This window comes from Pongo pygmaeus, chromosome 2 (assembly GCF_028885625.2).
Source record: "Pongo pygmaeus isolate AG05252 chromosome 2, NHGRI_mPonPyg2-v2.0_pri, whole genome shotgun sequence".
NCBI classification, from domain to species: domain Eukaryota; kingdom Metazoa; phylum Chordata; class Mammalia; order Primates; family Hominidae; genus Pongo; species Pongo pygmaeus.
In genome coordinates, this window is record NC_085930.1 from 148,623,503 (window position 1) to 148,644,997 (window position 21,495).

General features: G+C 40.2%; 1 protein-coding gene across 1 annotated transcript in view; it reads left to right on the forward strand.

The window, feature by feature from the left end:
* Window positions 1-17,513: 17,513 nt before the first annotated feature.
* The window catches only part of CLSTN2 (calsyntenin 2), a 639,444-nt gene continuing 635,462 nt past the window's right edge, over window positions 17,514-21,495 (forward strand). The window contains exon 1 of the mRNA XM_054480135.2: window positions 17,514-17,809. Within this exon, the coding sequence (XP_054336110.1) occupies window positions 17,701-17,809 (109 nt within the window). The 5' untranslated portion in view covers window positions 17,514-17,700. The remainder of the gene's footprint in view (window positions 17,810-21,495) is intronic.

Genomic DNA, 21,495 nt, shown 5'->3' on the forward strand with positions numbered 1-21,495 from the left:
CCTGATTCTTGTCTTCTTATGTTTAACATCCCCTTGAAGATTCCTGGCAAGTCACCACTTTCCTCACCACAGTGGCTTCTTGGAGTGCCATTCCCCTTCTAAATCCTAATGACTTGTAGTTTTTCACTTATTTCCCTATGGGCAGCTGTTGGCAACAGGTGGGAATATTTAACCGAGACTATGACAAGCTCCTGGATAACACTAAGGAATAAACACACAGTAACTGGCAGCTCAATCGATCTGGGGCTCCTCCTTGGGGCCTCCTGGACCACCTCCATCATCAGCGGCCCTCCCCACTGACCACTCTCACCAGCACACCCAAGTCCCTCAGGTCCAAGCTCTTCCCAAGATGCCAGCCCTCTTCAGTCCCAAGTCCTCCTTCCAAGGAACTATGTCTGGTCAGATGACCATCCCCTTCCATGGGTGATGCCCCTCCCTCCCCTTCTCAGGATACGTAGCCCCAACCCTCATTATCAAAATCCAGCCTCTGCTGTGTGCACTGAGTAGGGGGCTAAGAGATAGAATGAAGAGCAGGTGAAAAGGTGGGGGACATTTTGTTCCAGAACTAGTGAGTAGTAGTAAGTAGAAGTGGTGAGATTTGGAATGTCCAGTAAATCTCTCCTCCCTTCCCTCGTCATTTGCCAAACTGCATCACACAAACCTTCTTCTGTAAGCACCTAGCTAGAAGATTGAAGATCTCTGTTAAAAAGAATTCATTTTCACAACAGATATAACGTATTTAATCATTAATAATTCTTTAATGCCCTACACTCTTTTGTCATTGTCTCTTTTCTTGCCTGCCTCCTCTTCATGATGCAACTGCCTAGGGGAAAGATCTGTGGGTCTTTTTTTCTTTTTAATGTCCGTTGCCTAAAATACAGTGTTGCCCAAAAAAGCATGACAACGAATAAATCTTAGGCACTCTCAGCCAGCACTGCATGAGGGAGTCCTGACCAGCAGGGGCTATTTTATGATTGCCCTGTCTGGAACCTGAAGCCTGGAATGAAAATAAATTTAGACTAGAGAGCATTCAATAATTAAACTTTAGTAACTTATATTGTAGATAGCAAAACATCCAATTAAAAAATTTATGAGTGCCAACTGTGTGTCTGGCTTGTACTAGCTGCTGAAGATAAAGATAATAAGACTCAGCCCCTGCCCTCAAGGGGTTTACACTCCAGAGGTAAACCTATCCTGATGTTTGTCATAATCATGTCTGTGTTGTGCTTTATAGTTTTACTATATATGTACGTATCCATAAGTAATACAACCTACTTTTGCCTCTGAAATCTTATATAAAAGGAATGACATCACAGATACATCCATGTTTTTAAGTGTGTAGCTGTAGTTTGTTCATTTTCGTTATTTTACTGTATTCCATTGAATGAAGATGTCACTATTTATTTATCCCTTCTACTGAGAATTGACATTTGCGGCATTTTCAGTTTGAAACTGTTTCAAACAATGCTTCCATAAACACTCTGGCACACGTTTCCTGATCCACACCTGTAAGTTTCTCTTGGGGAAATATCTAGGAATAGTATTGTTGGGTCACTGTGTTACATCTTAAATTTTACTATGTAACAGTTTGTCAAATAATTGTAGCAATTTCCACTCCAACCAGTAAGATAAGATAGTCTCCTTGCTCCAAATTCTCACCAACATTTGATACAATCAGACGTTTAATTTTGGACAATTTAGTGGTTATAATTTTTATTATAAATTAATGAGCCTACATATATTCAGGATACTAGAACTTAGTCACTTAGATGTATTACAAATACCTTCTAATGTGGCTCCTGTTTTCACTCTCTTTATGGTACTGGAAGATACTTATTTTTAATTTAATATAATGTTTTCCTTTATGGTATTTCTTATTTATTGTTAAAAAAAACTCCCCTATCCCAAGGCCTTGAAGATATTCCCCTATATTATCTTCTGAAAACTTTATGGATTTGCCTTTCCTGTAGGGTTTTTTTTTTCCTGCACATGGAATTGGTATAGGGTAAGGATTGAATTTCATTTGTTTTTCCTTATGGATATCCAATTATCCCAGCACAATTTATTGAAAAGGCATTATGTCCTCATCTGTATCCAATACCTCTTTATCCATATATGGGCACATTGCTTCATACTTAATTCTTGTCCCCTGGGCTAGTTGTTAGTCTCTGAGCAAATAGCATTCTATCTTAATTACTATAGCTTTATAGTAAGTTTTGATATAAAGTAAAACAGGGTCTCGTACCTTGTTCCAAAAGAGTGTAATGGTTTTTCTTGTCCTCCTATATTTATAAAATACATTTTAGACCAGCTTATAAAGCTCCACAAAACAAAGAGTAAGCAATACTTTTTGGATTCTTATTGAGATTTCATTGAATTGATATGTTATTTTGGAGATAAATGACATCTTTACAATTAATACTTTTGATCCCATAACTTGGTATCTCTAGTCACTTTTTTAGGTCTTTTTAGTGTCTCGATAATGTTTCATAATAATCTCTATAAAGGCTGCTTATTCATTCCTAGTTATTTCATATTTTTGATGCTTATATTTTTAAATTTTTTATTTTTAATTACTTGTACCTGGTACATAGAAACGCAAATGATTTTTACATGCTGTTTTAGTATCCAATAATCTTGCTAAAGTTCTTATTAATTCTCATGATTTATATATAGACTTTTTTAAACTTTCTACATTCAGTCATATAACCTGAATCTGAAGAAAACAATGTTTCCTTTTTATCCCAATCCTCAGAGCTTCTTCTTTCTTTTTTTTTAAATCATGCTTACTAAATCCTCCAGTGCAAAGCTGAACAAAAGTCATGAGAGCAGCATTCTTGCCTAATTCCCAGTCTCAGAAGAGAAAGCTTTCAAAGTTTCACAATTAAATGTGATATTTAATACATTACTTTCATGTATATTAATATGTAGCATACATAATATAAACTTAAATATAATACATATATAGATATGTATACAGATGTAGATATATTCACTTTATAAGGGTGACGAACTTTCATAGTTTTCTGAGACTTTTTTAAAAATCATGAATATACATATAATTTAAAAAACACCTTTCTGCATCTTTTAAATTAGCATTCCATTTATTTCTTTAAATATCTTAATATGGTGAATTACATTACTCTGTTTTCTGAAATTAAATGAACCTTGTGTTTTTGCAATAAACCCTAATCTTCAATACCTTGTTAGGTCACCTTGATAATTTTTTTTTTCTAGGGGAAGGAAATTCTTTTCATGTAAGCTCATTAGTGAGTTTGCTTTTTAATTTCCTCTTTTTCTGTGCAGTCCTTGTCAGATTTGGCCATCGTGATTTTGTCAAGTCACAAAATGAATTTGAAGTCATTCTTACTTTTTCTATCTTCAGAAAATTTTATGTAAGATTGAAACTATTGGTTTCTTGAAAGCTTAGTAAAATGTCCAGTGAAAACTGACTAAGTCTGGTGGGGTAAGATAGAAATTACTGAATCAATATAGATATATTGCTTGTCAGTATTCTAGTATTTTTCTTATATTTGTGTTGTATATAATATTTATATTGTTAATTTGTATTTAAATTATTTTGAAACTTTTCAATCCTTCTGAAAGGTTTCAAGAATCGTTTAATGAGTACTCATACCCTTCAGGTAGATTCATCAATTGTTAACATTTTTCCACGTTTATACTTTCCTGCTTGCTGGAACTATCTTTCTCTTTCACCTTCTCCATCTCTCTCCTCCCTGTCTTTCACACACAAACACAGACAACATCTTGACATGGATTTTTATAAAAGATTTACCTTGTTTTAAATTTATTAGAATTTCTGTACTTGAGACTTGGTGAGGCTCAACAATTCTAAAACATTCTCAGAAACTATTTTTATAGTATCTCTTCTTTTTATTTCTTCTAGAATTTCAGTTGTAGTATTCTCCCTTTATCTTTTAGTTCCTTGAACTTTCTTTTATATTTTTAAACCTCTGGCCTGAATTTTAGATACTTATTTGGATCTATTTTACAATTCAAAATGTATCTCTTTAGCTACATCAAGTTTGTTGATTATGTTACTCAGTTTGGTTTTTTAGTCAAATATATTTATTGTATATTTTTTATTTCTAAAGTTGAATTTGTTTTTTTTCCAAAATCTTCTTGTTTATATATGATCCCTTCTATTCTATTGATCTTTCTAAGCTTGTTTTTTATTTCTTTAGATATATCTTCAACATAATTTAGACTTTTCTGTCTGTAAATTCCAATATCTGGTGATTTTGTGTATGTTTCTGTTGTCTCCTCTTTCTGCCTGTTTGTATTCATGTAAGTGTACATAGTATTTTGTGCTACTTGTTTTATCTCACCCTTTACCTGTGGTGATTCTTTGATGCCTAGGTAAAATTTTATTCCTCAGTGCACACAGTTGCTTCTGCCACCTGTAGGTGCTACCACTTTGGGACCTTCATTTTCACTTTCTGCATAGTAGGGTGACTATAGCTAACATAGTTAACAACAATGTATTGTATATTTCAAAGTAGGTAGAAGAGAGGATTTGAAATCTTCCCAACACAGACTAATAAATGCTCACTGTGCTGGATATCTTAAATATTCTAATTTGACTATTACATGCTCTATGCATGTAACAAAATATCACATGTACTCCAGAAATATGTACAAACATTATGTGCCAATTAAGAAACCACAAAGAGCAAAGCCAGCTTTGGTACTCACACACTTCCCAGTGTTTCCGGTTTCACTTAACTTTAGATTTTGTGGAATCCTTATTTTTGCATCAGCTCAGCAATGTGTTTAAAACTTCTCTGTTTTGTCCATTATTTTAATATCTAATCTATCACTCTGTTGAAACAGAAAATTTCCAACTTTTATTTTATGTTTGTCATTGTGTATTTTGGTTTCCCCATGTGATGTGAGAATTTCCATTTCATTAAATTTAATTTAGTTTTATTCTATTTGATTTAATTTAATATTCCATTAAATATATATCATAATTTATAAACTTATCTTCTGTTAAAGGTTTATATTTTATATTTTCATAATTATGAAAAATGCTGCAACAAACATTTACATACGTTTTCATGTGCATGTGTATATTTTAAATATATATAACTAATAGTTACGGCTAGATGTTATGGGTAAAATTTTGTCCTCCAAAAACTAGTACCTCAGAATATGACCTTATTTGGAAATACAGTTGTCACACAGTGTCCATGGGTGATTGGTTCCAGGACTCCTCATGGATGCCAGAAATCCATGGATGCTCAAGTCCCTTATATAAAATGGCATAGTGTTTGTGCCTAGCCTACGTATGTCCTTCCATGTACCTTAAATCATCTCTAGATTACAGTGAAATAAAATGTTATGTAGTTCATTGTTACACTGTATTGTTAAGAAAATGATGACAAGGGCCGGGCGCAGAGGCTTATGCCTGTAATCCCAGGACTTTGGGAGGCCGAGGTGAGCAGATCACCTGAGGTCAGGAGTTTGAGACCAGCCTGGCCAACAGGGTGAAATCCCGTCTCTACTAAAAATACAAAAATTAGCTGGGCATAGTGGCCCGCGCCTGTCATCCCAGCTACTTGGGAGGCTGAGACAGGAGAATTGCTTGAACCTGGGAGGTGGAGGTTGCAGTGAGCCGAGAACACGCCATTGCACTCCAGTCTGGGCATGAACAGTGAAACTCCATCTCAAAAAAAGAAAAGAAAAGAAAAGAATGACAAGAAAAAACATCTATCCTTGTTTACTACAGATGCTTTTTTTTTTTCTTTCAAATATTTCAATTAGCTGTTGGTTGAATCCACAGACATGGGACCTACAACTCCCACAGCTATTGAGGGCTGACTGCAGTCATTGCAGATGTATTTAGTTCAGTTAAGATAAGGTCACATTGAAGTAGGGTGTCTCCTGATCTCATATGACTGGTGTTTGTCTAAGAAGACGGCAGTGTAAAGACACAGAGACACAAGGAGAATGCAATGTGAAGATTGAGGTGGAGATTGTGCTGCCTCCAGCCAGCAAACATCCAGAGCTACCAGAAGCCAGAAAAGACAAGGAAGGGTCCTCCTCTAGAGGCTTCGGAAGCACCACAAAACTGACACCTTGATTTTGGACATCTAGCCTCCCGAATTGTGACAGAATAAATTTCTATTGTTTAAACCAGCTGGTTGGTGGTGGTGCTTTGTTATGGCAGCACTAGGAAATTTATATACTAGGTTGCAGAGTATATGCATGTTCAGTTTTAGTAGATTCTATCTAATGCTATCTAAAGTGGTTGTACCAATTATATTTCCATCAGCAGTGTGTAAATAGTCCCATTGCTCCTTATTCTCACTAATATATAGTATTATTAGACTTTTAAAACTTTTCTAATTTGTTAAGTGTGAAATAATATTTTGCTGTCATTTTTAACTTTTATTTCCCCAATGACCTATAATATTGAACATTTTTTTCTTGTGCATTTTCCTATCAGATTTATTTTTTATGGATTGCCAGTTTATAAATTTCCCCTTTTTTCTTAATTGTTTAGTTTATTGTTACTGATTTGTAGAAATTCTTCATATATGTGAGACCAATCCTTTGTCAGTTACAAGAGTCACAGGTATCAATCTTCACCTCATGGCTTTCTATTTCACTTTATTTTTGGTGTCTTTTGATGAACAAAATTTCTTAATTTTGATGTGTTGAATATATCAATACTTTTCTTCATGATTTGTGCCTTTTGTGTTTAAGAAATTCTTTCTTACTTTTAAGTCATACAAATATTCCACTAAAATTTTTTCTAAAACTTATAATTTTATATTTTTCAGATTAAGGCATAGTTCCATTGAAATTATTTTATTACCATTGATTGAGTAGTCCATCTTTTCCCTCATTGACTTCTAAGCATACATTAAGTATTTATACATATATGTTTCTATTTCCAAATTATCTATTCTGTTCCATTTCTCTGTTTTTCCATTGCTTTAGCAATATCATACAATCCTAAGAACTATTGTTGTTCATTTTATGACTTTTTGTCTGGGATACTCAACAGAAAAGTCTCCAGACTTTCTTCTTTTCTAAGATAAGCATTAAAGGCTATTATTTCTAAATTCCATTCAGCTTCATTCTGTAAGTGTAGATATGTAGTATTTTCACTGTTGTTCAGTTCTAAATGCTTTCTAATTTGTATTTTTATTTTCTCATTTATCTATTGGCCATGTAGAAGATTTTCCCCTCAATTTCCAAATATGTGCATATTAAAAATTGTTATTAATTGTATTTTGGTATAATAGTAATAAAAATATTGTCTACATGATAGATATTCTTTAGTATTTGTTGAGATGTGCTTTATAAATAGCTAACTTGTGCCTGAAGATTAAATTGTTTCCTTTAGTCGTTAATTGCTAGGTTTAAATTTGTCCATTTGAGCAGAGTTGTTAATAGTGTTGTTCAAATTGTCTCTATGGTTACTAAAGTTTATTGTTTTGGTTCACAAATTGCAAAATGAAGTACATTAACATCTTTTATTATGACTGTGAATTTGTGAGTCTTTTATTCTGTAAATTTTTGCTTTTCTATATATTTTGAGATTATGTTACTAAGTGCATGGAGGATTAGAACTGTTATGTCTTTCTGACAAATTGAAAATTTTACCTTTATATAGTGATCCTCATTAATTTTTAGAACTTTTTTGCCTTAAATTTTATGTGAAAATAAAAAGCAACACTTATGATCTATATATGTACACACACACATATATGTGTATATACAATATAATACGTATGTAAATATACATGCATACACACATATACATTGTACATTTCAACTTTTCTGTGTACTTATATTTTAGGTGTGCCAATTGCAAACATATGATAGCATTAAAATATATCTAACTTCAGAATCTCTATTATTAATACATAAGTCTAATCCTTCCCTTTTTAGTATGGTATATAGGAACTTATTGTATCAATTTATTTTGTTCTAATAAATCTACTTTTCTATGCTTCATGTTTTATTCCTTTACTAACATTTATTGGATGGGTTTCCTTTCATTCCCCTTTTCTTCTTGATTGTTTGGAAACTATTTGTTCTCTGTCTAATCTTTAACTGTTCACCCTTAAAATTTTGACAAGAACACTTGCATGAGAAAAGTCTGAAAGTATTCTATATCTTTACTCTCCTTTTGAACAATATATGGAACCTAGGATATTTTAATCTTGATCCCTCTATTTTAGTTTTCATGTTACTTTTGTCTAGTATTTTTTTCCTATTTTGCTTACATCCCATTCAAATTACTCATTGTTTAACTCTTATTTTAATTTTGTTTAAATCTTGTTTAGATCAATATATTTTTGTTGTTCACAATGCCTTCTTTCATCTTAAGGTTTTCTTTCATGAAGGCCTGTTGGTTTTAAATGAGCACTGGGTATCTAAAAATGTCTAGATTTCATATTCACTTTTGAGTGACAGCTTAACTATTTAAATAATTTATTAATTACAGACCTGTTTTAAGCACTTTGATGATACAGGCATCTAGTGAATTTCTATGAAGAATGTAAAGGAAACCTTACTCTTTGTTTGCAAAGTACAAAGTCTCATATTCATGTATATGAATTGTATCATATAAATACTCAAAAATCCTTAATCATTGTTTGTGTAGCTCCTCTTTGAAGCTCCCCCCCCCACTTCCTCTCTCTCTCTCTCTTACTTCTCCGAGTTCAGCATTAAATCAATCTCTAGACCAGTTTTAAGGAAATGTATTTAGAGTGGATTTTAGTAGTCTGCCTTAAGAGTATTCATCCCTGAACCCTAAAGTCAAAACATAGCTGGATATCTTTTACCATAAAGTCAGCCTCCAATATTCAGTTACTTATAGACTAAAGCAGGAATGAAGCCACACTTTGCCATTTAGGCATGGCACTGGGTTTTTAACGTCCTTCAATTCCCCCACGGGCAAATACATACCGTTTATCATGTGCCATCCACTCTACACCACTTTTTGACATTCCCAGATGTTATAGAACATTGTATGAAGATGATATAATATATCCTGTCCCCTTTGGACACATGATTCACGACACATAAACATGCCAACCTGGAAAAAAATTTCTTAAATACTGAGAAATGGAAAGACATAAAACTTTAAAATTACTTAGGTGAAATGATTTCCTTGGAGCAGTCTAGCAAGTCAGCTTGTTGATCTTAGACTAGAAGGCTCTGAAGAGCAGGCATAGGCTGCTTTTCGAGTTGGGAAAACAAATGAACGTTTAACCCTTCTCTTCTCTTTCGTAGGGATCTCTCCATTGGGGTGTTTGCGTGGAAGGCATTTCCTGACTCCTAGCTCAGTCAGCTCCAGGCATTTTAAGCACTGGTGTTTGTGCACTGCACTTATTGACTCTGACTATGTGCCAAGACATGATATAGAAAAAGAGTTCTGGACCAGGATTCAAGAAAACTAGAATCTAGCCCAGGCTGTGTGAGCTTAAGCCAGTGATGTAACCTCTCTTTGCATCCATTTCCTTATGTATAAAATGAAAACAGTATCTGTACTACTCACCCTTTAAAATGCTTTCTTACTTAACACCACCCCCCCACCCACGAGTATGAATTTTTCGGTATCATGCTCAAGCTACATGAAAACATAAGTTCTAGATTTTTATAAGAAGAATAATTTAAGTGGTTTTTCAATAGGATGTTTATGTCAACTGTCAAAAAAGATGGATGCAGGACAAAAAGTGCTCTGCTCAGAGAAGGTAAACCATTCATTCATGCATTCATTCATTCACTCAATAAATAACTATCTAGCACCCATGTGTCAGGCACATGAGTCTCGCCTCTCCTGCAATTTAGATTCTATTGGGAGGAGGCTGGAAATAAATGAGCAAGTAAACTTTCAAGAAAATATCAGCAAGGAGTGATTACAGAGAATTAAAAAAGAAACGCTATATAGAGTAATGGAATGACTTCCCTGGAGAAGTGACATTTAAAATGAAACCTGAATGCCATGTGATGTAAGAGGAAAGTACAATCCCAGTTCAAAGCAAAGGCAGGAAAGAGCTGGTTATGTTCAAAGGACCAAAGGCCAGTAGACAAGGAGGGAGAGGTCAGAGAAGCAGGCAGGAATAATCAAATTGGGCTTTGTGAGTTAGACTAAAATGGTTTAATTTTTTAATTTTATTTTAAGAGTGATGAGAAGCCTCTTGAAGACTTTAAGATAAGCAAGTGCTTGGGGAGGTAGAAAAATATTTATTTTGGAAGTAAGACTGAGAAGTTTACTTGGGGAGAAAGAGGAAGAGACTGTAGATAGGTGTATTAGTGTGGAGAGCTGCATAACAAAATACCACAAACTGGGTGGCTTAATAACTTATTTTCTGACAATTTTGGAGGTGGGAATTTCAAGATCAAAGTGTTGGCAGGGTTGGTTTCTTCTGAGGCCTCTATCCTGGGCTGGTAGATGACTGTCTTTTCTCTGTCTTCACATTATATTTCCAAATCTCCTCTTCTTAGAAGGAAAGGCACCAGTCATATTAAATTAAGGCCTACCTTAATGACCTCACTTTAACTTAATTACCACTTTAAAGGCCATATCTTCAAATACAGTCATATTCTGAATCATATTCTGAGGTACTAGGGGTTAGACCTTCAACACAAGACTTTTTGAGAAACACAATTCAGCCCCACTGCAGTAGAGGGTCTAGCGTGAGCAAAGGTGTAGAAGCAGGATTGGTGTGGTCCCTATTGAAAAACAGTGGAGTCCCCAGACTGGCTGGAGCAGTGTTTACACTAAATGGAGTCACAGGAAGTCAGGTTATCAATGGAAGTTGAGGCCAGGCTGGTGAGGGACTTGAATTTTTGTTAAGCAACTTTGGCCTTCTGCAATAAGTCTTGATGAGTCTTGGAAAGTATCTGAGCAGTGTAGGATAGCTAGGAATTGATGATCAAACCACTGTTTATGTGAAAGCCTTGCAGGAGAGGATGGAGTCAGGAGACAGCCTGGAGTGTGGAGCTTGAGTCAGGCCCTTAGGGACAGAAAGGAAATAAAAGAGAAAGGAACATCTCTAGGGAAGATCTCCAGTACCAACTGAGACAGTGGGGAAACAGGATTCCAACCTGGGAAACTTCAGAGAAACACTGAAAGACAACGACTTCTGTGTAAAACCTGGGATTATGGCCAGAATGACTCAGGGCAGTGCATTTGGTCTCTGTCCAAACCCTGCACCTACAGCTGTGGTGGAGGCTGGACACATTGCCTCACTTGGCTGGAAAAACATGGCTTCAGAGTCAGATAGGCCTCAGACAGTTCAAATTCCAGCTTCTTCATTTTTAGCAGTGCACCTTAATTTCTTTGAGCAAGTTGCTGAATCTCTTTGAAACTTAATTTCCCTTGATGTCCAGTGGAAATGATAAAACACCTTTCTAGACTTTTGGAGGGATGAAGTAATATGTGCAGTGTCTGGCTCATCGTAGGTGCTCAATAAATGGCAGGTTCCTTCTCATCTCCCTTAGTGGAACAAAGCCCTAGAATGACACAGAGCAGATAGATTTAGGTACTTGAGACACATCTGAATTGCTCTGGCAGGGCACGTGGGCTGGTGCTTCCTGTGGCAGGATTGGCAAAGGTGCTGGTGGGGCTGGAGCTTCTGTGGTGCCATGTGTGTCCATATCTGTCCACATTTTATCTGCATAGAAAACACCAAATACTGGATCAAGTCAGGCAAAAGGCTATCCACAACCTGTGTGGCCCTGGGTGAGCGTCCATAATAACTATCAATGGCCCTATTTACTGTATCCCTACTATCTGGCATGGAAAGAATTCAGCAGTTTACAGTTCATTTTACTCTGAAAACAACCTGCTTCATTAGTCTAAGTTTATAGATGAGGAAACTGAGGTTCAGAGTAAGTAGCTTTCTGGAGTCAGACATCGTTAGAAAACAGGAAAGCTGGGTTTGCAACTTAGGTCTGTCTGATTCTAGAAATCATTTTCTTTCCACTAAGCTCTACTTATTCCTTGCCTTGGCTTCTACAAGTCTCAATATCTGAGCTACAAAATAGGACTAATTACACATGACTTGCCTCGAAATAGAATATTTATCTTTTCCCAGCCTTTGTTGTAGGGAACAAATGAAAATAAATATGTTCTATTTCCTCTAGATGTATTATAAATGACACCAAAACTTAGTGGTATAAACAACCATTTGATTACATTCATGGATTCTATGGGTCAGGAATTTGGGCAGAGCATAGTGGGAAGAATTATTTGGAACTTTCAGGTTAACTCAAATGTTGGACTCAGCTGGGGCTGTAAACTACTTATATACAGCCTTTCCTCATGGCCTGTGATCCTTACAACATGGCGGACTTAGTGTAGTTAGAATTCTTACATGGAGGCTCCAGCCTCCATACGTGAGCATCCTAGCAAGCAAGGCAGATGCTGCATCACCATTATTATCTAGTCTGGGAAGTCACACAGCATCACTGCCGCTGCAGTCTACTGGTAGAAACAATGCTCAGATTCAAGGCTGCTTGGATTCAAGGAGAAGAGATATAGATTCCATCTCTCAATGGAAGAAGAGCCACAGAATTTTATGGCTGCTTAAAAAACAAACAAGCAAAACACCACAGGGTATAAAATTCCAAGGAAAATATACGTAAGTGTACTGGAATAATGCCTGGCTATAATTAATGACATCTTTGTTTTCAGCCAGGGCACTCCACCTTGCCAAGCATAAAACACTCATGTCCAAACAATGCTGAACTGGATTTGGTTGTGAACAAGCTTTTTTTTTTTTTTTTTTTTTTTTACTTTTTCCTGAAGAGAAATGCCTAAACTTTTTTTTTTTTTTTTTTTTTTTTTTTTTTTTTTTAAAGAAGCTCCTTTGGCAGCAACAGCATAAAAACTTCCAAGAACAATGTTAAAAATTCTGCAAACTGTCCAGTTGTTCCAGGGTCGTGAAGCCCCAGTTTTACCTGTCAAGATGGGAAAAAAGAACGACAAATGACTCTAGTTCTGTAAAGATCAGCTTTTCAACCTTTCTTTTAAAGTTAAGTACTTTTAGTTGAATTAAATCTGGGTCATGGAGAAAGCCTCAGTTTAATTTTCTTTTTAAAAATAAGTTTCCATAAGTATATATAATTTATTTATTTTCTTCAATTACTCAGCTTGAATTATTTAGGGCCTGTGTTTTGGTGCTTAATTGGGCAAGGCATTAATGATCCTGGTGAAATGAGAGGAAATGGCTATGTTTATATGGGGCCTATGCCAGTTAGATTCTATTTTCTGGAATAGGGGAGTTATTTATTTATTAAGAACTACTGACCCAGATAAATTACCTGAGATTCATTATTACACTGCCAGGTGGTGCCCAGACTTGAGGCTTAGAGTGACCAAGCTTTACATCATCCTGTTCACTATTTATTTATTTATTTTTTTGAGATGGAGTCTTCCTCTGTCACCCAGGCTGCAGTGCAGTGGCGTGATCTCGGCTTACTGCAACCTCTGCCTCCCAGGTTCAAGCGAGTCTCCTGCCTCAGCTTCCCGAGTAGCTGGGACTACAGGCATGAACCACCACACTTGACTAATTTTTGTATTTTTAGTAGAGATGGGGTTTCACCGTGTTGGCCAGGCTGGTCTTAAACTCCTGACCTCGTGATCTGCCCACCTCGGCCTCCCAAAGTGCTGGGATTACAGGTGTGAGCCACTGCACCCGGCCCTGTTCACCATTTTTTGAACAAAGTCTTTAGAGGAATATGCCACAATACTAAGTCCAGAATAAGTAATGGAAATTCAGAGATTTGTATCTCTACTTTGGTGACAATTGGCTATTTAAATTGGTCCTTAATCAGAGGTAGTGATAGATATAGGTTTTTTAAAAATCAAATCCCCAAAGCTATCTTTTCTGATTTGAAACTATTTTTTGTTGCTTACTTATCCCGCATGCCTCTCCCAAAGTCATGATGTGTGGGAGAAAGATGAAATTTGGAATTAAGCAGACATGAATTGATATTCTGCACAATTATGCAAATATGGATAAGTTGCTCAAACTTTTCTGAGCTAGTAATCTGATTATGATTAAATAGGGAAAATAGCACAATTGTCTTAGTCAATTTTCTGTTGCTTATAACAGAATACCTGAAACTAGGTAATTTATAAAGAAAACAAATTTATTTCTTAAAATTATGGAGGCTGAGAGGCCCAAGGTTGAGAGTCCAAATCTGGTGATGTCCTTCTTATTCATATGGATTCTGTAGAGGTGGCAAAGGGCATCACATCATGTAATAGCTCAGGTCTCTCTTCTCCTTGTTATAGAACTACCAGTCCCATTCCCATGATAACTCATTGATCTATTGACACATTAATATATTAATCTATGCACAGATTAATCTATTCATGAGAGCAGAGCCATCATGAACCAGTCCCCCGCCAAACGTCTAACCTCTTAGTACTGCCACATTGAGGATTAAGCTTCAACATGAGTTTTGGAGGGGATGCATATTCAAACCAGAACACACCTGTTGTTGCAGAGATTAAAGAAGGTGTAGGTGTGGAATGTATATCCTCCATTGTAAGGCCTGGCATGGAAAGAATGAGGACTCATTAACTGTTAGGTTGCTTTTCCCTATCTTTTGCATCTGCAATGGCCCAGCAGAAGCAGACAGCACAGTAGTGTTCCATACAAATGATGTGGACTTAAAAGCTCTTATGTCTGAGTATTTCTAAGGCTGAACTTACTTACTTTTATCTCCTCTAAGGCAGGTCATTGTTGCCTGTTCCCCAAATGAAGCAAATCAGATGTGTGACTGGCACACTTGTTTTCAGAGATATAGGAAGTAGGATAAGAGGAAGACATTTTTACATTTATTGAACATTGACTATGTGCAACATACTGTTTAACATATTTTTAAAATTTACTTCTTGTAATGATCTTATGAAGTAGGCATAATGCTGCTCAATCGATTGCTCCAGAACATAATGAATTAATGCAAAAACCACTTATTGTATCTCATAAGTCAGCTGGATTGTTCTGATGTGAGCCAGGCTTGGCTGATCTTGGTTGAGCTTACCTGGGCTTGCTCATGTGTCTGTGGTTAGCCAGCCTGTAGGCCAGTTGGTGCCGACCAGCCTAGTGTGACCTTGGCTGGCTGAAACAGCTCAGTTCTACTCCATGTAGTCTCCTACCCTTCTGCAGGTTAGCTTAGGCTTGAGCTCATGTCAGTAGCAGGGATTCAAGGCAGGAAGAGGCAACATGCATGCCACTGTCCCACTGACCAAAGCAAATCATATGGCCTAGCTCAGAGCTGGGGTGGGAGGGCACATCCAAAGGAAACAGATTCAGAGAAGCATGGACAAATGGCCATTAGTGCACTTGATCTACCACAATAGGCATTGTTATTACCCTCACTGGTAGAGGAGGAGATGGAGGCTAGCAATTTTGTGCTTGTTGGTCACTGGCCCACCCCCTAGTGTTTTTCGTTGCTGTGTACTTTCCTGGCAATGTCTCCATGGAGATGCTTTCCAATAAGCTACATTTCCCCCTCTTTCTCATTATTTGGTCTGAATTTGAAACTTCATGTAAAATTATTAGGACCAACCAGTGATCTTAACAAAGCCCGGTATAATGACATCAAGGAACAGTGCAGGTAAGTCAGTAAGATAGGTCTACTCACTAGAGAAAATGAAGGGAGGAGGGCAGATATGTAGTTGGGTGGAGCATAAATGGAAGAAAATGAGACAAATTTACATTTCTCTTCTATTTTCTGGCTTTTTGATTTTGCCTGGGTCAGCTACCACCTTTCCATGCCATCTTTTCTAGATTCTGAAACCAACATCTGAGAACGGCAAGGTCCTGGTGTCAGCCTGGGGCATTTACTAGATTTTTGACCTTGAACAAGGAAGTTACCTAACTTCCCTGAGCCTCTATTTCATCATGTGTGAAATGAGAATAATAGCACACATGTTGATTTGTAGGCTAAAGCAGACCTGAAGGTAAAGAGCCCCACATGGGTCTGAGCCCCGTGCAGCCACCATGATTCACTGCTGTCCCCAAGCACATCCTGGTGCCTGAAATGCTGAAGAGTTGGCTTTCACCACTGCAGAGGCTCTGGGTGAGCTGCCAGGGCAGCACAGGGAGGCTGAGCTGCAGGAGTGCTGTTAATGGATTTTATGGCTTTGTTGAGTACCTCAAACTACAGTTATTAATTAGAGGATGCTGTTTAGGCACTCTTGCAATATATACATTTTGCTAATTGATTTGTATAGGCTCATAGCTAGCAACATAAAGAATGTGCAGGACCATAACACTTACAAGGGATTGTAATTGCCTTTGCTGCCCTCTCTGGCTTCCCAAGCAGGGAACAAAAGCTTTGAGGATAGGACCCACTCTCTCCTCTGTCTTTGAATCTCCAACGACTAATCCAGTGCTCACTGTCAGGGTGATACAGCCTGTCTAGATGCTCAGCAAACGTCTTGAATCAATGACTAAATAAATAATGTTGTTTGTTTCTATATTTCCATATCTACTTTATTTCCAAACTATTCCTTATAAACCCTGCATTGTGTGTGACGTTGGCATTTCATTTAGGTAAATATGGTCAAGGATTCATTCTGAGTCCTTACTGTTTTTTTTTTTGTTTTTTTTTTTTGAGTACCTTTGTAATTCTTTCACGGCCTAGTGATGGTTGAGGATGCAAAGATGTGCACTGGCTCCTGCACTCAGGGAACTGACAATACTCCATGGCACGAGATTTTACAAGGCGTGAGGTCAAGTAGCCTGTTCTTAGAGATGCGGAGTGACAACATAAAGGTGGCAACTTCTCGCATGGCACCATACCGCAGGGAATTTTAAGTTTGACACCCCGCCCCCGCCACTGCAGCCTCAGCAGGCCCAGCACCCCAAGTTTTCTGATCTAGCTGTTCTATCAGCCTCTAAGAGCCGCGGCTGCCCCTACTTCTCGGAGATGACGCGGAGCCCGGCCATTGCCATCCAGGTCCAAGTCTATCTACTCTGCCCGACAACCCCTAGCACCACTAGGTGCTGCTCTAGTGTGCGCCTGGCGCCCTCCCCAGACCAGTCGACGTAGAACGCCCAGAGACCCAGCCAAGGGCAAGACCCTTAGCGACGCCTGTCAGTCCTCTCCGCCCATATATCAGTTCAAAGGGCATGGCAGGTCAGGGTCCCTCACGCCACCCCAGATGACCCTTAGGCCTCGGGTGGCCACTTTTTGGGGGAGCCCTCCATCCCTTGCGGCAGCTTTTCGGAGAATCGGAGTGGAGGTGCGGGGCTGGAGGGCTCTCCGGAGCCGCCCACCAGGGTCCTCTGGGGGCCCGGTCCCGACTGGGCAGGAGGACCTGGACAGGGTCCCGGAGCGTGGAGATGGCTGAGGAAAGTTGGGGGTCGGGGCCTTGGGGCGGGGAGCGCGGAACCCGGCGCCGGTGCCCGAGTTCATGAATATGCACGAGCCACCTCCCTCCCTCCGTGACGTCACGGGCCGTCCCGGGGTGAGCGCCGGAGCCGCTCCGGGTCCGCGCCAGTGAGCGCGGCTGCTGCCGGCGAGCTAGCGGCGCAGCTGCGGGAACCGGAGGCCGAGAGCCGCGGCGGCAGCGCTAGAAGCGCACCCATCGGGCACGGCGAGGCGGCCCACGGTGCGGCAGGCACCGGGAGGCGAGAGCCGGAGCGGACAGTAGGCGGCGGCTGCAGCTCGTTGGCGGCTGCTGCGAGGATGCTGCCTGGGCGGCTGTGCTGGGTGCCTCTCCTGCTGGCGCTGGGCGTGGGGAGCGGCAGCGGCGGTGGCGGGGACAGCCGGCAGCGCCGCCTCCTCGCGGCTAAAGGTGGGTGCTGGGGAAGTTTGCTCTTCTCCCAGGAGGGAGTCAGGGCAGGCTTGAGGGTGAAAGCGGCAAGGACCTAGGTTCAAGCTGGATTTGCCCACCCTCCCTTGCCGCAGCTTCTCCGGCCTCTGTGCGCCCTGGATCCCCGAAGTCAGTTCCCTGCGCCGCGGACCAGAGAGGTCCACCCGCGGACGTCAGCTCAACCCCTGGGCGGGGTCCGGGGGCCGAGCAGAAGGCAAGGTCTGGGGAGTACGGACAACTTTGAGGGATGTCTGTGCCGGGGTGGGAGCGCAGTGGGTGAGTTTCGAGCTCTGGCCCAGGGACGGCTAGAGCAGGGCGCTGGCGCGCGGTGGGGACAAGCAGGTGTCTGCTCCTGCCTGGGGGAAGGATCAGCGGCGGTGCTTTCAAGGAAGGAGCCGAGCTGTGACTTGTCTCCCAGCTCGGGGATGGAGTGGAAACTTGTAGGCTCCAGGGAAGGCCCCGCTGACACTCCTCAGGCTCCCCCATGGCGTCTCTGACTCCCCGGGGAACCCTCCGGGTAGGCGGCGGGGTCCGGAAGAAGCGCGCGATGTGAGGCTCCCCGCTGCCTTTCCTACTCCGCTCTGGCTACCGAGGACCGAGGAGCCTAACCTGGCACCACTCCCCTGCCCACCCTGTTCCTTTGAAGAGCTTGACCTCCCCTCCCCTCCCGCCCGGAAGGAAGCTAGATCCAAGCGAACGCCTGGCTCTGTCAGGCGAGCCTGGAAGCCGGCGAACCCCGGACTTTGACGGCTGCCTGGGAGCGCCGGGAGCTCTGGGGTGGGGGGCCGGGTCTGAAACAGGAGGTCACGTGCTTGCAGGGGATGGGGAGGCGAGGGAAGAGCAGAGCTGGTGGGGAACAGTGATGGGCTCAGGGGAGGCTGTGGCAGATTCTAGCTGGGGCGCACGGCTTAGTGATAACTTGTTGATTCTCTGCGCTGTTCATAAGTAGGGCTTGCGTTTGGTTTGTGGGCTGTGGCCAAATCCGCCAGGTGACAATGAGGGGTACTTGGTCCCCAAATCCTGCCTGGCAATCATCAGAGGGCGGAGGGGTTTGCGCCTGTCAGAAAATAGATTCCCTGTTAGAGACAGCCTGATTCGGACGCTTGCTTTGAGCTACACTTGACCACCAGCTTAGGGGAGGAAATGCCTATCAGGCTGCATTACTCTTGGAGGTTGGCGAGAGCTGGAGGCAGGCAGTTCGCCTTGTCTGGGCTTTAGGAACTGGCCCTCCAATAACTTAGGAGTGATACATTTGAGAAGAACATGGGAGATTATGTTTATCTGTAATTTTTAAATTTTTTGGTGTCATCGTTTTGAAAATATTTTATAAGCAGGCATTCTGTTTCTTTTCAGCATTTTTTTTTCTTGGTGTATCCTTGACAGGCAGTTTCTATTTTTAGAAATGAGAAATTTCATGAGAGGAAAACTCGTTATGAAAATATCTCAGAGTGCGGTAAAGAAGTGGCTGATATGAAGGGATCAAGCTGAGAGACTGTTGTTTTGGTGAAGACAAGAATAAAAAACAATGAACTTCCAAACATCTCCCCCTCCATTCCCAATATAGACACTTTGTTAAACAGGCAAATTACTTTTTTGGGGGGTGGGGGGCAGGAGATTTCCCATCACTTTGTAGCACAGTAACTGATAAAAGCAGATGTCTGCAAACGGGAGTTTGAAGGAGGATGAGGAGCACACAGCAAGTGCAGAACAGGGAAGAAATCATTTGGGAAGAGGATCTGGTGTGAGTAGTAATAATGCACGGCTGAGTTCTCAGGTCAGAATGGGAAGCTTCATAGAGGTAAGCGAGAAAGAGGAGAGAGATAAAAAAGGAAAAAAAAAAAACCCCAGGCTTTCAATGATTCACTTTATGTGGATAATTATGTGCATTTTAACCAACATCCGACTTAGAACATATTCATTTTTTGGTTAAAACTAGGCATTTGTCAGGTCAGGCACGGTGGCTCATGCCTGTAATCCCAGCACTTTGGGAGGCTGAGGCGGGCGGATCGCCTGAGGTTAGGAGTTCGAGACCAGCCTGACCAACATGGAGAAACCCCGTCTCTACTAAAAAAAAAAAAAAAAGCAAAATTAACTGGGTGTGGTGACACGTGCCTGTAATCCCAGCTACTCGGGAGGCTGAGGCAGGAGAATCACTTGAACCCGGGAGGCAGAGGTTTCAATGAGCCGAGATCGTGCCATTACACTCCAGCCTGGGCAACAAGAATGAAACTCCATCTCAAAAACAAACAAACAAACAAATAAACAAACAACTAGACGTTTGTCTTTCCAGGGTAAAAAGTTTATTGGCCCTGCAGATTGAGAGTTAACTGTCCGAATTCTCCTTGTTTTCGCTTCTTTCCTCTTCCAACCACTGGGGGGCTGCAAAGAGCTCTGTTTGCTGCTGATTTTTTTTTTTTTCAAGATAAATGTGTAATATTTGATTACAACAGAGACATTTATTATGACACTTTAGTTCGTATTTACAGGACTGACTTTCCTTATTACAATGCACTTGCATTTTATGTTTCCAAATCATATGATCTCTAAAGAATGTTTGAAATAATAAAGCTGTGTGTTTTATATATAATGCACCCTGCCTCTGACTTTGCCATTTTTAAGGTTCATACCATTGTTATTCCCATCACAAGAAAAAAAAAATAAAAAATCAGGAAGGCATGTGAAGATTGAACAAAAAAACAGATTCTTCTTTCATACAATTCTGTATTCATGTGTAGAAAAACACTGGGAGTCTGGAGTCAAGCTTTCTGACAGAGTTGAATGCACCCTCCAAACAACTGTCTGGAAGCATGTGCTCCCAGCTTCAGGCTTGTGTAAGATGTTGTGTCTGTGGTGCACAGCTTGTTCTGCCTTTGTGCTTCTTGCTTCTTGCTTCTTGCTTTAGGGACTCGAGCAGTTAATCCCTGACAACTACCTTTGTCAGGGAAAGTACAGTGTTTTCACAGAATCACTGTACTTTCAGTGTAGACATATTTCCAATTTCAGAAATCATGCAGTGGCCAGGCAATTATAACTCCTTCTCTTCACCCTTACATATTTTGGCTATTCAAAAAAGATGAATACTTCTTGGATTCCATGAAGAGACCAGATCACATGCTCATGTTCTATGAGTAAAGCTGGTAAGGTGTTGTGGACCCAAAGAGTTTCTGGAGGCAGAGAAAGACATGTCTTATCCAAGGGAAGGAAGACAATGCAATCTAGACAACACCTCAAAGTTTGTGCTAAATATGGCAAAATGTCAGTGGTCCCAAGACCTCAAGGACTTGGTACACAGTCCTTCTTAAGTTCCCAACATCTAGGCATAGGGGTCATTTGGAACAATACTCAAGTATAGACCATCAATTGTTGTAGTGCCCGCCTTGTGTGCTAAGAGCCTGGCTCAGTGCTCTGGAAGTTTCTGAGCCAGTAGCAGAAGGCCACCCTCCACCCCTCCCACGCCTACCTTTCTTTGAAGAGCTTTGAAGAGCTTCTGTTTTAGTTGGAGAGACAAGATTTTTATGTGAAAATTTTAAGAGAGTGACAGCAGAGAGAATTTGTCCAAAGTATAGTACTGACTGTGATAGAGACAAAGGCAAAGGAGATGGGAGTACAGAGACAAGGTTTACAAAAGCAGCATGTGGTAATAGGTAAGGAGGAGGATGGAGCAGAAT